This window comes from Lottia gigantea (genome assembly GCF_000327385.1).
Source record: "Lottia gigantea unplaced genomic scaffold LOTGIsca_193, whole genome shotgun sequence".
NCBI classification, from domain to species: Eukaryota; Metazoa; Mollusca; class Gastropoda; family Lottiidae; genus Lottia; species Lottia gigantea.
The window spans coordinates 148,489-166,022 of record NW_008708372.1 but is presented as its reverse complement, the minus strand read 5'-3'; the positions used below and the strand labels follow the sequence as shown (position 1 = coordinate 166,022).

At 34.6% G+C, this 17,534-nt stretch overlaps 2 protein-coding genes across 2 annotated transcripts; both read right to left on the bottom strand.

Annotated features, from left to right (window-relative positions):
* Positions 1–833: 833 nt before the first annotated feature.
* LOTGIDRAFT_239094 (hypothetical protein) lies at positions 834–9,280 on the bottom strand (the record flags this gene model as incomplete). Its single annotated transcript, XM_009052967.1, has 16 exons — positions 834–976; positions 3,031–3,059; positions 3,454–3,475; positions 3,622–3,726; positions 3,828–4,199; positions 4,401–4,720; positions 4,817–5,138; positions 5,467–5,745; positions 5,991–6,320; positions 6,380–6,529; positions 6,767–6,859; positions 6,996–7,100; positions 7,168–7,218; positions 8,112–8,162; positions 8,230–8,280; positions 9,235–9,280. The coding sequence occupies 16 exons, from the start codon at positions 9,278–9,280 to the stop codon at positions 834–836; spliced, it is 2,469 nt and encodes an 822-aa protein (XP_009051215.1).
* Positions 9,281–12,548: 3,268 nt separating this feature from the next.
* Positions 12,549–12,965, bottom strand: LOTGIDRAFT_174361 (hypothetical protein; the record flags this gene model as incomplete). The annotated part of the gene is made up of 1 exon (XM_009052966.1): positions 12,549–12,965. The coding sequence occupies one exon, from the start codon at positions 12,963–12,965 to the stop codon at positions 12,549–12,551; it is 417 nt and encodes a 138-aa protein (XP_009051214.1).
* Positions 12,966–17,534: the final 4,569 nt, after the last annotated feature.

The following is a 17,534-nucleotide window of genomic DNA, read 5'->3' as shown; positions in this document are numbered from 1 at the left end:
ACAAAAAAGCACTCAAACCGCCCTGTTCAGCCATTGGGTCATCTTTTGATATGTATTAGAATTTGCAGGTTGTTAGTGGTACTTAGTAATTGTTAGAAGCATACACAAATTACTTTCGATTATGTTCAAAAGATTACATCTTGTTAAGTTAGTATTTTATAAAATGAATAAAATGGAGATAACAAGAGAGCACATAGTTTTACAATCGCATATTATCCAATTATAATCAATATAGATCAAAACATTTTAAAGCATTTTAATTTCATTACATCGTCATGGTTCTACAAATATCACAACCGAATCGTCCACTTTAATTCACAACCAAGTTCAAATTCGTGTTCACAACCATCTAATGTTCGTCTGGTTACGAGTACTCCAACAGTAACACTATATTGTATACATAACTTTAACCCTGTGCCAGTGCCTTATATTGAATAGTAACTGGTTACTCTTCAATCACACTAATCACTATATTCAAAGGAATGGTTTTACAAGTTGATATTTGATGGTAAATGGTAATATTATGTTTCAGAATCCAGGTTAGGAATATTTTATGTGACTGCTTTAGAACTGAAAATTGACATATTGAAATCAATAAACATGATTCGGTCAAAGATCAGTCAGTAAGGAATATCATTTGGAAAAAATTTGTTATTCAAAGATAAAAGATCGCAACTGTAGTTCGGAGCTAAACTTTAATTGAAAGAATTTGGGTTCATAGGTTGAAGACAATCCCGCCCATCAACAAAGCCATCGATCTACTGGTGTAAAACATGTTTTTTTTATCATTAATTTCTGTATCACACAGCAGACAGTGTTGAAACGTCCTCCAACTACAGATTAGCATATGGTCTTGTATCGTCAAGATCTGTTGTAGTTTGGCCTGCTCTGAGGTTGTAATAGCGTGCTGCATCACTAGCTTGTGGTGTTACTGTATTATGTACTGTATTTAACTCCTGGTAGGTTTGACCATCAGCTAATAAATCAAAGATTTCAATGTATAACATATAAACAGCAGTAAGGAGTAAGATTTAATAAAGAACACAATAACACTATGATTACTTTATTTCTTTAAGAATAAAGCGGTGAGCATTTAACACAATACAATTCGTCAGATAAGATGATAATACATCATCAGTAATAAGAACAAACAATTTACTGAAATAACGTAATTTACTACACGAGTTTCGATATTAACGATATCTTACTGTGTGCTATGGTGCCCTGGTGAGCTATTCAAATCAAAATTTAAAGAGTTTGGAAATCTTTGTTTCGAAGTTACGATGTCGCCGATTATTCCTTTAAATATAATATTGGACCTTGGTATTTTTTTTATTGAATATTAATTTATTAACTATTATAACTATTAGTTATTAATGAGGGAGTTTGGCCAATATACATATACCTGCTTAAATAGCTGTATAGTAGTCTAAAAGGAAGTTTGTAATCTTTCTTATTTATTGTAGCTGTGTTTACTTCCCATAGTTGTTGATCTTGTCTACTTACCGTAGTTGTTAAAATAGTTTACTTCCCTAGTTGCGGGTCATGCTTACTTACCAAATTGAGGGTCTTGTGTGCTTACCCTAGTTGTAAATCTTGTTTATTTACCCTAGTTGTGAATCTTTTATATATATCCTTGTTTTTGATCCGACACAATTACCCTATAGTAATCGTATTTACCTATCCTAGTTGTGAATCTTGTATACTTACCCTTGCTACGAATCCTGTGTACTTACCCTAGTTGTTTATCTTGTATACCTACCCTAGTTGCGGATCGTGTTTAGTTACCCTAGTTGTGAACCTCGTATACCTACTCTAGTTTCATCTTGTATACTTACCCTAGTTGTTGATCTTGTATAATTATTCTCGTTGCGGATCGTATATACTTAACCTAGTTGTGAATCTTGCTTCGTTGTGAACCTTGTATACCAACCCAAGTCTATTGATCGTGTATACTGACTCTGGTTGCAGATCGTGTTTACCCACCCTAGATGTGAATCTTGTTTACCTACCCTAGTTGTTGATTTTGTAAAATTACCTTAGTTACGGATCTTATATACCTAACCTAGTTGTGAATCTTGCTTACTTACCCTAGTTGCAGATCGTGTTTACCTACTCTAGTTGTTTTATCTTGTATACTTACCCTAGTTGTTGATTTTGTATACTTACCCTATTTGCTGATCTTGTATACTTACCCTAGTTGCGGATCGTGCTTACTTACTCTAGTTGTTTCATATTGTATACTTACCCTATTTGTTGATCTTGTATAATTACCTTAGTTGCGGATCGTATAGTTAGTTCTAACCAAGTTGTGAAATCTTGCTTACTTACCCTAGTTGTGCATGAAGGCTTCCTCTAGTTGTGAACCTTGAATACCAACCCAAGTCTATTGATCGTGTATACAGACCCTTGTTGCAGATCGTGTTTGCCCACCCTTTTTGTGAATCTTGTATATTTACCCTAATTGTTGATCTGGTATATTTAGCCTAGTTTGCTTATCGTGCCTACACACCCTAATTGTGGGTATACTCAACATCATGTAAAATTAACATCTGTTTTCTTACTCTAAGTATCAAAATTCTGAATTTGATCAAATTACTTATTGAAGGCCAACACAGCCTCCAATTGACCAACCCGGCTGTCTTTGTCTGTAACCTCGTTTGTGCTTGTGGACGGACGGAATTCTTGGTGATGACGACCCCTGTCTGGTGTGGACACTTTATGCACTTTTGCACATTTTCCCTCATATGTTAATATACATAATCAATTGTGGTAACTATCAAACTACTTTATTGTTAAATTATTATATATATTAGTACGCTAATTTACTTATTTATTTATCTATTCATTTATATTTTCTGTATTTTGGTACATTGTTTTTGGTGACGGATTAACATTGGCTTGTTTCCGAAACCCTATTTATAACCCTAAATTATATGTGTAATAGAAATAAAATACTGTTTAAACTAAACTAAAAGAAAGTTCAAATAGACTAAATGTCACAGGTTGCAGATAGAAAAAAATATTTACCTCTTATCCTTGGATCAATGCTATCATACCTTTAAAAATATAATAATGAACATTCACTATTTCACGACATAAGTGGGATCGAATGTTTCTTTTCGTAAGCAACCCCTTATCAGGTTGGTCGGTATGTAATAATAAAAGCTTATGAAGGCATTCTGAAGTGTTCTCCTCATCAATTCCAACTCTGATCTGTTAATCATTCAGGATTACATTGAATAGTGAGTGACATTTTCAAGACTTTCGTCTTCTATCTTGACTGTAGTAGCCACCTTTCATGTACCACGGAAGTTCGCCTGACCATTGTGAGGATGTGGGAAAAAGGGAGGTGAATATTTCTTCTATGATTTGATATTAGTTAGTTAGCTTGACTAGAGAGAGCAGGAAATAGTTAGGTCATCAAGACGATATTAAAGTACCGGTACTTACGTTTCTTCTTCTTTCCCTTTACCTGAAAAAGAATATAACCAAGTGTGGTGTCTGCTATAACCAAGATATAATTTGCAATAATGTATAGATATATTGAAATCTATTAAATCTATCTGTTATTCAGGTTCAGCAAGACTTAATTAAACAAAAATATTATGACATGTATACCTTGTCGCCATTTGTAAAGAATAACACCAACAACTACAGCTGCAAGGATAGCCAACACAATACCAATATCTAAACCTACTACATCAAACTCATTACTTGACATATCTAAAATACAAATAAAGTTGCAAACAATTCATAATAATGTATTGACATCTTGTAATTTAGGTATTTACCATGTCTACTTGATATCTTACTATCTTACTTACTTTGAGACAAAGTAATAAATAGTGTAGGGATTGAATTCTTCATAGTCTCATACATTTTACCTTGTCTCGATGCTGTTTTAGGAGGTTCACTCTGAGATAATATACCAATTAAACTTTCACCATATTTATTACTAGCTATCACTCTGATATAATAACTAGTATCTGGTTCTAATCCTTCTATACAATAGTCAACTCGACCATTATTAGTATCATCTAGTATTGTGGACGAATTGACCCATGTTTTATCATCAGTAGAATGTTGAACTATAAAACTTTGTGATGCTCCACCATTAAACCCTGGTGTCCATTCAATACATATTGTATCTGATGTTATATTTTTGTAGGTGATATTGATTGGGCGATCAGGAACAGCTGAGATAAACAAAGAAAGTATTAGTGTAGAGTAATATAATCTGAATTAAACTATTAAAAGGCGAGATTTTTCAATAAATTTCAATATAGAAGTCATTTCTATTTATGTGAAAAGAAATCATTTAGTCTTGTCTACCGGTTTCAATTCAACAACTTTAACATCGTAACATATTGTGATATACATACGTTATATCTACTTACTTTCTGAAATGATGTCATACTGTAGATCAGATCCACCTGGATTCACTTCATTAGAAACATTAAGATAATATCTTCTATAGAACTTATTAGTTGTGATATTTATAGTTAATTTAGATATAAAGGTATTGATGTTGGTAGATATATTAGTTTGTTGAAATGAACCATTATTAACAATAGGTATATCAACATTATTCTCTCTATAATACCATTGAAATATTGGTTTAGGATAAGATATAACTTGAGCTGTTATTTCTACACTCTCTCCAATATTACCAGTTATTTTATATTGATGATCTACACGAGGATCTGGTCTTGGTGACCTGTAGATAAATTAATAGTATTGTTTTCATCTCCAATTATACATTAAATTGTCTAAAGTTGCATCAGCATAATTAATCAATTAAATTGATACACACTTTACAGTAATAAATTCAACGTTTTGTTTGTTTGTATCAGAAAATGAATACTTACAATTAACAAGTATCTGTATGGTATCATTATAAGATGTTTGAGGTATATTAGGGTTGTTAACTTGACAACTGTAGACGTTAGTATCTAGACAAGTAGCAGCAAGTTTTATAAATGATGCCTGGTTACTGTTATCAGTCTGTATGACGTCAGTTCCGTTTCTATAGGTAATAGATGCTGTAGGATTACTCTGAGTTGTACAGGTAATGTTAATTTTATCACCTTCCTGTATATCTAATTTAGTTCTTGTGATTTTAACTCGATCTAAATCTATATAAATATGCAGATAGTGAGAAGTACCAAATAAACTCTAAACAAATTGGGTGGGAAAAATACTGATTATTCAAAACATAAACACTGGTATTCTACTTAAATAGATAGTAATTACAACTCTATAATCTGGTTTTTACTATATTCAACATTAGTTACAAAGTAATTGAACTGGTCGTGTTTATGTTATGAAACGTCTCCAGATGTGCACAAATACCTTGACTTAACACGTACCGGACTGTGAAATTGATTCTCTAAGTTCTACTTTTTAGATTGTCCCTGGGTACAAATACCTCGTACTAACACTAAACACATAATATATACTTACACCAGATATTAACAATTGTTGTTTTACTGTCAACGTTAGTTTTAGTTGTACCAATTGATGGTTTTAATACTTTACTAGAATTACAACTATAAATACCACCTTGATCTCTTCTAGTATTATCAATACTTAATACATTACTAGATATACTAGTACCATCTGGTTTATACCAGTTTATACTGGCATCATCTGGTTTAGACTGGATAACTGTACAATTAATAACCAGTTTATTTGATTCAATGATATCTATCCTACTAGTAGATACACGAACTTCAGGACCGTCTTAAACAAAAGACAAAATAAATTGTTAATTACCATTCCATTGCATTTTTCTATATAAAGATATATAGATGATATATATTTAATGTAAATAAGAAATCTTACATAAAACTATAACAACTGTATCATGAGTTCCTGTACCAGTTTGTTGTACACCAGTAGTTGGTGTAAATTCTGTTGAGATTGTAGCAAGTTATTAGGTCCAGACCAAGTATAATTTTTAGGTACAGGATTAGATGTAGCTATACAGGGTATAGTGAGGTTATTAGATTCTATAATACTATATTGTGGTGTCAGAGTAACTCTTGGTGGAAATAAAACATCTATAGTAATAGAATCTGATATTCCTGGTGTACCAATTCCATTAGAAACAGAACATGTATATATTCCTTTCTTTGATATTTGAACTGTAGAACCAACTTGTCCTGTAGGAGTAGTTATTGTATCTTTATACCATTTATAACTCAAACTACCATCAGGATTAGCATCAGTTACAATACACTTTAATTCTACTGTATTACCTTCTATTATTTTATAGTTACCAGATACTTCAGGTTCTATCTTTACACTTGGTTTATCTAACAACAGAAATATAAAATATACTTGATTTATCTAACAACAGAAATATAAAATATACTTGGTTTATCTAATATCAGAAATACTATAAACCATCTATAATTTATTACTGGATCAGGATTATTGGTAACTTTACAATTCATTTTGGTAGACACTCCATTTACTAGATTTAGACTGTTTTTATTCTCTATTTCTACACCTTTAACTGGTACTGGAAATAGAACAGGAACAAGTTTGATGGTACAATCTTATTTTGCGATAAGTGATCTAACGCTTAGTTTTATTGGAATTGCAGGAACAACTGATTTAAAATTAGATGCTATAAATGGCCCTGAGAAACATAAAAATTTTAGAGACCCTCATTACAATCTCTTAAACATAGATAGATGAAGACTATCTAATTAAAACTAGATGATGAAGTTAATGTAGATAATAAACATAGAATTACCTTTAACATCAATAGTTGTATTGTTAATAGGTGTTTCAGATTGAAGACCTTGTACTCCACATCCCCAGTAACCATCATCTCTTTGTTTAGATACTGTATCAATATGTATAGTTACACTAGTAGTTGTTTTAGATACTGTAGAGATATTTCTTGTTTTCAGACTCAGGATCTTTGATTGAACAATTTAGTGTTTGTAGATAAACAATACAGAGAGCTATAGTACTCTGACCAGATCGAGACATAGATATTGAATAGGCATTGTTATAAATACAGGTGACATTACCAGATTGTCCTTCAACCAGTTCATTAGATTCAGTATTTATTATAACTTGACCTAGAATATAAAGAGAATATTTTATAGTTACTGCCTATTACATTGTTATAATAGCAGGTAACACTACCAGATTCTGCATCAACCAGTCCATTAGGTTCAGTATTTATTATAACTTGAACTAGAATAGAAAGAGAATATTATATAGTTACTGCCTATTACATTGTTATAATAACAGGTAATACAGTGTTGTAACTATTTTCGTGGATATAAGGATTCAACACCGAATTTCGTCTAAGTTAAAAAAACGAAAAAAAAAATCTTTATGTCTCAGATGTTTCCTCAGATATTCTGCAAAATAATTAAAATTGGTTTATTTCGATTTTCTTTATGAATCCTTCACTTTGACCCATATTTCATGAGCAACCAACTCGGCAACGGAGGCAGAATGCGTCACCTATTTTCGTGTACAATGTTTGATCTATAAATAAGTCTAGAAAAACACGTTGTATGTATACCGGGTGGTATAATTAACTTCTCTTAGTATTTATCTTTAATATCAATTCATTATAACTAGTGACAATTCCTTCAAAGATCCACGATTTTAAAATAAATAGTGGCTGACAAAATAAGATACGTAGCGTGATTTATTGCTAAAAGTCACTGAAACAACATAAGAATATGGTCCACTTTGTGTTCCATAGAAATTTTCTGCTGACTCGGAATCCACTAGTTGATCACGTGACTTCATTCGTTGGAATACATTCTAGCAAACGACACTTGGAATTCTGATTACCGCTAGGGATTATAAGGAAATTCGGCCGATAAAAAATGGTGACGTTTGGTAATAACTGAAATCCGCCATTTTGTATTTGTCAAAGTATACATTAATACATTATACATTGCTTGAAACTACTGGATTCATTCTACTAGCTGATATTGTACAGAAAACCCATGTTTATTAAAACAAACTAATGCGGAGGTCGCGCAAGGTCGCTCATATAAATTATTAAACATTTCCGGAAATCCACGAATAATAGGTTTCCGCGAATTTAGGTTACTTGACTGTACTACCAGATTCTCCATCAACCAGTTCATTAGGTTCAGTATTTATTATAACTTGACCTAGGAAAGAAAGATAATATTATACAGTTACTGTCTATTACATTGTTATAATAACAGGTAACACTACCAGATTCTCCATCAACAAGTTCATTAGGTTCAGTATTTATTATAACTTGAGCTAGAATAGAAAGAGAATATTATTCAGTTACTGTCTATACATTGTTATAATAACAGGTAACAATACCCGATTCTCCATCAACCAGTTCACTAGGTTCAGTATTTTTTATAACTAACCCATTAAGTGTATTGTATATACTTACAGTCTCAGAAATATAAGTATTGTTGTATTGTTTTGTTTTATTTAGCCCAATAATTACCACAGAAAGAAGAAAATTAAATCGACCTATTTACAATCCATATTCAATCATTATATCAATAATAAAGGGGAAAGAACATATTGAATAAACTAACAGATAGATCATTTCAACATTGAACCTCTAAGCTTTATTAGAATTTATACATTTACACAATGAATAATTGAAGGTATGATAATATATTATACAACATATGATTATATGTACTATATGATTATAAATGAATATTATTAAGATATAAAACTAAACCTAATATTGTTTGAGTTAATATTCCTATCAGTAACACAACTATCGCCATTTTAGTTTAAGATTATAATATATTTGATATAAGATATACAATCTATATTACTTCCTCATTCATATACAGGGGTCGAAGTTTAAAAAAGAAAAGAAAAACAAGTATTCTTTGACGGTAATGACTATTCACATGTAAATAAATCAATTGTATAGTCAATGAATTACCATTAGTAATGAAAGAAGGCTATTCACTATATCATTATAGCTAGTTGGAGTGAAGTTTATAGCATTAACGTCGTTATAATATCATACAGTAACTGACAATATAGACAGCCGACCAATTCATGGAAAACAAATTTGATGGCAAAGTCTTGTTACAAGCCAGCAACCATGCCTATTGATTAGGGGTTACTGGTGAGAGTTAGGTTGGGGCTGCCAAGATCAGTCTTATATATATTCATATTAATTCATGCAAATTCATGCAATATTTTCAATGGATTTGATTTCATGTCTATTCTTACCTTTACATAAACTTATTAACAACTGGATTGAAGAATTCACCTCCATACTAACATTCGGGTGTACAGGGTTGATCTAATTCTGCACACATGCATGCTGCACTAAAACATTTTTTTTTTACTGTTACAGGTAATCAACTGCAGGCAGAAAGTAAGGGGGGGGGGGGGTTCATCGTAACTTTTTACAAACTTTTTTACTGAACAATTCTCATGTTCAGTTCAGCCACCAGAACGCTATCAACCAGAGATAACCTTTATGGATAACCCAAATTTGCATTGTGTCACATGTTCGTCTGATGATGACTTTTAAAGTAATGTAAATCAAACGATTCTGAGGTTGGTGTAAGCTTTTCAAAATCTTTGACTTTTTTAAAATAGAAATAGCTTGATTTATCCACATAAGCTGGAATATTGTCAACATAGAGCTTCCAAATAAACTTTTCTGTGTCATGGAACTCTCTATCTTCACCTGTACTAATTCCAGATGCTCCTTAATTATCTTCCATCATGACTTCAAATCTCTGTAAATGAGGATGTGTCATCACATCCAGTTGAAAGATAGCCAAGGATATCATCAGTTATGACTGATGGCAAGCCTTGAGTTATTTGACAGGCTAACACATTCTCTGTCTGGATGTCCCACTTACCATCCACAATTCCACACCTTGTACCCTTCCAATAAAATGCAACAGGAGCAGTACGACATCAAGTTTGCTTTCAACTATTACTGATATTTTCGGCTACACTTCACTAACTGGGTATGATTCCACATCCTTCTTTACTAGGATCGGAATTGATACATGGGGGGGTAGGTCAGGATAGGGAGCTCGATGACACAGAAAAATTTGTGTGTATGTTCTACGTTGACAATATTTCAGTTTAGGTGGATGAATCGATATAATTTATGAACAAATTCAAAACAATTTGCCATCAACCTACCTCAGAATCATTTAATTTACATTACTTTAAAAGCAACCATCAGGCCAAACTTTGAATCAATGCAAATGTGTGAAATTCGGAAAGATTGCCCCCTAATATCCAACAGGTGTCTAGACCGAGCATGATAACTATAACAGTTTGTAAATAGTTAAAATGAACCCATCCCCCAACAGAAGAGCCAAAGCTTGGAGCGTTTTGTGTGTATTATGACTTGTGTGTATTATGATTTAGGAACTAGAACTAAAAAGAGAAGAACTAATATTCTAATGTACTGCAACTTGCTTGTCACCAGCAATAGCAATTGTTGGATGCCTACCCAGTCTTGGGCAGAATCTATGCTATCGTAGTAGCCATTCCTGTCAGCTCTTCGACAGCTGAACGCTCCTTTTCTGCCCATGAAACACTTCCTCACTTATGATTGATATACTTCTTCATATATAAAGTACATTAACTGCTTCTAATGTTTCGCCAATATGTTGCTTGGATTTTGGGTTTCGTTTTGCGGTTCGAATCGTTAGTACCGTACTTGGTTTATTTACCCATCATGTACAAGACCGATAAGACTGCTGCTGATGACATATGAAAGGCAGATTTGCTGGTCATTTGAAAATAATGAACTAATTGACACATTCGGGCACGGGTCTCGAGAATAATCCCGTTATATCGACTTAGGCGCCGGCAAACGTGAAGAAAACGCTAGCAAAAGTCACATAGAATTAAAAACTAAACACCAGTCGCTATCAACCTGCGACATATGCGAACACATTTGGTTCCCTTAGGCGCGTTTCTAATACAATCTATTGGCTTGGTGTACGCTACTTCATTTTTATTGCATTTATGGAGATGTTATGACGCTTGTCTAAAGCCATTCTTGATTCCGTGGGCTACCTCATATTATGTCAGTACGTCAGTGAGTTCGTCACTCCGTCAATGAGTTCACCACTAAGTCAGTGAGTTTGTCAATCCGTCACTGGAGTCCATCAATACGTCGATGCTACCTTACAATTTTATAACTTTTGTTTTTAATAAGTTCTTAAACGAAAAAAGATATTTGACGGAGTATTTCAATCGAATCCTCAATAGAACATATCTAATTTCCATCAGTAAACGAATAAAAGATACAAGCTAATGACTTCGAATTTCGTGTTTTAAGGCATCATAATTCGTTTCTAATATCGTATGAACGTATATCAACATTCCTGCGGGAATTTGTTCATCATTGACATTAATTTGGTTATAATTTAGCCACTGTTGGTAATTATTGCACCTGGTTTTTGTTAAAGGTTTTGTAAACTTTTTATGATTATCAGGGACGCTGATTTGCACCATTCTTATTTTCAGATCTGTGTTTCTTGCTATCCACTAAAACGGGGCGTTTTATTGCTTCACCATCAGAAGGGTTCTTATATATTATTTGCAGATTTAGTTTAGTCATTACATTGACCATTCCTCGACACTTGAAAAAGGATAATATTTCGAAAACCGGTTCGTGTCAATTGCGTAAGTTTTTGTTTTATTTGTTATAATTTTTCACATCATTGTTAACTTTATTTATCACCTAAATATATATTTTTGCATTTTTCATCATAACTTTCATCTTACTTTACTTATCCCCAAACCCAGTTTGACTTATTTGCATAATTTGATCCCCACATTTTCACGCTAACATATACAGTTTCCTCCTGTTACATCCGCTGTACATTCCCTTTCTAACCTCAAGTTATTTTCATTATGCTCCCCAACTACAACAACCACTGGCAAGAAGCCAGACATAAAAACAGTAATCGTCAACCAAACCAATATCACGTACCCTACAACGGCCCTGTCTTCCATCGACCTCTACCACCTACCAATCGCCGACCACCAACCAACCCATCCAGCTATATCCCATCCCATCACCGACCTACCTACAACACAGCCTACCAATCCAGAGGTAACCATCGACCTGACCAACAACAGAAACGACTACCAGCCCACCGACGCCAACCAGTCCCCACTCATAAGGAGGAAGAACCCTTTGTGAAGGTATTCTTCCAAGTTTTGCAGTGCCTCCATCATTTGGCAATCCTTACCCTTCAACAGCAAGGCCAACCAGCGTTTACCTTCAAACGCAAAGTCTCTGAGTTGGATAGTTTTATCCGTCCAGCAATGAAAACATCAGCTGTGGACGCGAATATTAGATCCCTCAATCGGACATGGCTCTCTAAGTTTACGCAGGTCCTGATCGACCATTACCAAACCACACTTCAAGAGAAGCTGACCACCATTCGTACTAAGTCTTTATCATCACCTGCCGTCGACCGCATCGTTTCTCATGCCCTGTCCTGAGCCCGTCGCTCCTATGGGAAATGTCTCACTCAAGCTGTAATCTCCAAATTTTACCAAACAATCAACGAAACAAAAACCAGAGTAACCATATCTCTACCAACTGAAATGGACACTACACCTGCACCATCTAGAACCACCACGCTGTCGAACCAAACCCCTAAACGAGCCCGAAGTTCACCTACTCCTAGTCCAGCAGACATAGGTAAACGCTCTCGTAGAGAGGGCAATCCCCTTCTCTTTTCACTTTCAGACTCGTCTTCCCCTTCCACACCATCTGAATCTTCACCACGTGATCCAGGATCCGCCAACCTTTCTTCCTTCTGTGCGTTTTTGGACCAGCAAACCACCCCCCAGACTCCATCCAAACGTGTATCCAGACCTTCCCCTTGAACCAGATCCCAGTCCGTACCCAATGCTACAATTCTAACAACTACCAAACCAGTACCAATCACACCGTCCCCAACCATTATATCCGCTACCAAACCATATTATCACCAAACCAAGGACAAATCATTATGGAAGCTACCCGCTCTAAAGAAATCTACCTTAATTATTGGATCATCTAACCTGAATCGAAGCACCAAAACCAGACACTGAAATACATTCTTACCCCGGTGCCCAAATCCATCACCTACAGTCAATCCCGGAATCATACGACCATGATCCCAAACCTACTACCATTATTCTTCATGTAGGCCTCAACAACCGTGATCAGCTACCAAAGACCCCCTTTAACCAAGCCCAGAAATTAATCACTACAGCCAACAAAACCTTCCCAAACTCCAAGATCCTCTTCACATGTATACCCATTTCAAATAAAATCCCGAAGAAAGCACAACAGAACCTCAGCACCCTCAACAACATGATGATGGAGTCCAATATCAACAGCGCAACAATCTTACCACTCTACAAAGAAGAATTCGAACCAGTTGATAATCTTCATTGGTCTCCAGAAACAGCACACAGCATTTATTTCTTTTGGATACACCAGCTTCAAGCATCGAGTAAGTCTTTAAACTAATTACTGGGCCACCGCTAGGCCAAACTGTAGTTAACTTGAGCCGCAAAATTCTCACACCCCTTCAGCATTCAATCTTAGACCGTGGACTTAAGTTTATTCCCACACCAAAGATAGCTAACTTAAATTATCTTCGACCATCCATTGAACGATTTCAACGAAATCTTAGCTGCACATATTTTTTTCGAAACCACCCCCCACGTGGTGCTAGAACAATGTTTATTCCTAAATCCACGTGGACACACGGAAAGCCTAATCTCACACGAGTGGAACGTGAAGCATTAAACTTTCTTAAGAAAGACGATAGCATTGTTATTAAAAAGAGTGACAAAGGTTCATGTTGTGTTATTCTGAATAGGGAGGATTACGTTTCAGAAGCAGAGAATCAACTGAATAATCCTAAACATAATGCCATTTTACCGAAACCAATTTTCAAAGAAACTGCTATCACGATTAACAATATTCTTGCCGATTTAGTCAAAACTACTTATCTCAAACAGAAATAATATGACTATCTGTCTGCCAAACCTGATTGTCGCGAGAGACATTTGTACACTTTGCCTAATATCCATAAGAATCCAACCAAGGAGTGGTTTATCTCGAATAAAATCCCTAAGGGCCGCCCGATTATATATGACTGTGGTAGTGAGTCATATGCAGTGTCAGAATACATTGATCATTTCTTACTAACTCTAGCATGTCAACATCGCGCCTACCTTAAGACACAACCGATTTTGTCAATAAAATAAAAAATCTTCGAGTTTCCTCTAATGCTATTTTAATTTCTATCTACGTTTCTTCTATGTATACCAATATCGATAACACTACTGGTTTAACGGCAGTTCGTAAAGCTTTTAATAGAAACCCAGATCCAAACAGACCCGACGATGCAAATCTACAGCTTTTAGAGATTTGTCTTAGTCGAAACGATTTCACATTTAATGGTAAAACATATTTACAAACTTCAGGGACAGCAATGGGCAAACGATTCGCCCCTTCGTACGCAAACCTTTTCATGGCAGAGTAGGCGTGAGGTGTTGCCCCTCTGTCCATTTTGCCCACTTTTTTTACGGACGCTTTTTAGATGACATTTTTATGATTTGGACTTATTCTATCGAACAGTTTTGGGAATTCTTTGAAATTCTCAACAACCACCATCCTTCTATCAAACTAACCGCAAACGTGAGTGACAAAAGCATAGACTTTCTCGATACCACAGTCTTTAACGGAGATTCCATAGCAGAAACAAATAAACTGGATATTAAAGTGTATTTCAAAGAAACAGATACTCATCAACTCTTGCACAAGATCTTCTGATTTCAACCGAGCCTGTACGATTGTTTTTTCAAAACTGAAAGCGCGTGGGTACTCTAAACGATTTTTAATGCTCATAGGTCGGACATCAAATTAAAGAAAGACAAGCGTGTTTCTAATCATTTCAACCTCGACGATCATTCAATAGACGATCTCACCCTAATCCCAATTGAGCGTATAGAAATTGACTTGCCCGAATATGAAACTACCAAATTCCGTCAATCTAGGGAAGCCCATTGGATTGAGACATTGAATACCGCAAGACCTATAGGACTAAATATTCATCATAATGTAGGCATAGCACCCTTTGTTGTCCCGTTCAATACAACCAGCAATCGAGCAAGCAAGATAGTTCATGCCCACTATAAGAGCCTTCAAGAGAAATTCCCCCATGTCTATAAGCAGAAAATGATAGTTGCATATTCAAAAAATAAGAACTTAAATGATAATATTGTTCATAGTAAACTAAGAACAATCAGTACATAACAGATACTATACTTCTCGCCCATCGGGCGAGTTATTTTTTCTAATTTCAGATCAGAATAAGAACAGAAGAAAACCCAATATCAAGACCCTTAATCCTAATTTCTAAATAAAGTGTCTGCTCCACCCTAGGCCTGTACATTTGGGAGAATCAAACCCTCCCTTCCCCGAAACTTAATTGATTCAGTATCCTACCACCTTCAGGTTATTAATGCAATTATGAAATTGTTTCAATTAATATCGCATTTGAGGATGTCAAAGTCACAGTATAGGTTAGATGACGAGGTTCCGTGTTTAATCGCATAAAGTGTTAGTTAAACCACGAAGCTCTACCACGAAAACCGAGTCATCTAACCGGTTTAGACCATAATCAGTTATGATATAATGCGTATGTTTAAAAATTATTCTTTTAAACTTAGGGCCTATTAATTCAGATTTGTACATAGAACTATTTCTATGGTGCATGTAAAGGAAATGAATTATTGACGAAACAAGCTAATGTGATTTAATAGGAGAAAATGAACAGTGACCTTATTTAAGATATACAGAGGAAATAAGCATAACTAATCTGCGAGGACAGAAGGTATATCTGCTGACCATTGGTTGAACCGACAGAAAAAGTGTGGTATTCTGTAGCACCTGCTGGCCAGAAAACACTGGCGAAGACCATGAAAAGGTTATGTGAAGCAGTTGGATTTAAAAGTAATTATTAATTAATTGAAGGGATACTGCCTTAGAACAACCCCGTCAATTTTCGGCACGTTTGAAATAAAGTAAGAACGATTTCCACCTAACATCACATTTTCAAGGTATATCGGATGTTTGTAATTTTCAAAAACCCTGTGGTCGAAATAATTCGAGAGTTCTTGACCCCAGGGTCATCTTACACAATTACGATTATTATAGGTACGTTACTTACTGTCTGACTATATTGAGCTTGCTTTGAATTGAATTTTTTCTCATTTCATAAATATTCAAAATAAAATGTTTAACTTTGTGCTATTGACCTTAGATTGTCTTCGGGTCCATAGAAATATAAGGTTGTGTGATTTTACCTTCTGTCATTGGTCAGCTTAGTGAGTTGTCAGTGAGTTTCATCACCTATCCGGTCAGAAACTTATTTTTATCTTAGTCTTTGAAGTAGCTTAATTTCAACCTTTCTGGACTTGGTGATCTTACTACTTCATCCTGTTTTAACATCAGTTATTTTCTTCAAATAACTTCATAGGTATGTGTGTTTGGGGTTTTTATAGGGTAATTGTCTTTTTGGGTAACTATATTTTGTATGAGAGATGTAAAAATGTAACTATGGTATTTTAATGTTTAGAAACGGCAGCCATCTTGAATTTCTATGCCTTGGTACCTTTTTATACGACCACATGAAATGGGGGGCGCATATTGCCGTCACCCATGTCCGTCCGTCCGCCCACAATTCCTCGCAAACACTCTACAAGACACAATTCTTGACTGATTTTGACAAAACTTGGTATGAGTGTTCGTAATCACCCAAGGATGAACCCTATTGAAAATCAGAAGAATCGAAAAATATTTAGTATAAGTTATTGCCCTTGTTCTTGAAAACGCGTTCAATTTTTAGCTTGTAAACACTCAAGAAGGGACAATTCTTTATGGATTTTAACGAAACTTGGCACGAGTGTTCATAATCACCCAAGGATGAACCCTATTGAAAATCAGAAGAATTGAAAAATATTTAGTTTAAGTTATTGCCCTTGTTCTTGAAAACGCTTTTAAATTTAGCTCTTAAACACTACAAGGCATGATTCTTGGATTTTGACAAAACTTTTATTATTCAGTCCCGCGCTGAAGATTGAATATTTGCCTTCTAGAGCTAAAAATTAAATGCGTTTTCAAGAACACGGGCAATAACTCATACTAACTATTATTCAGTATCGCCTTAAAGAGTTGAAAAGAAGTGTATGACTGAAGGTTGAATATTTCATAGTGGTGATTGTTACTGTATTGCTAAATATTTTTATTCAAAATCAAAGCTGCCAGTGGGCGTATATTACCTTGCCTGGAAAGCTATCTTATATCTAATGTAACGCGTAGTCTATTGTAATTATTACATATTATATTATAATTACCTTTAACTACATTTATTCATTCACGGGTTTAAACATTAAACATTAGTTTAGACAGTTTCTAACAGCTTTGGTTAAAAAACCCACCTTTTGGTTAGTTTGACTTTATTTAACATTAT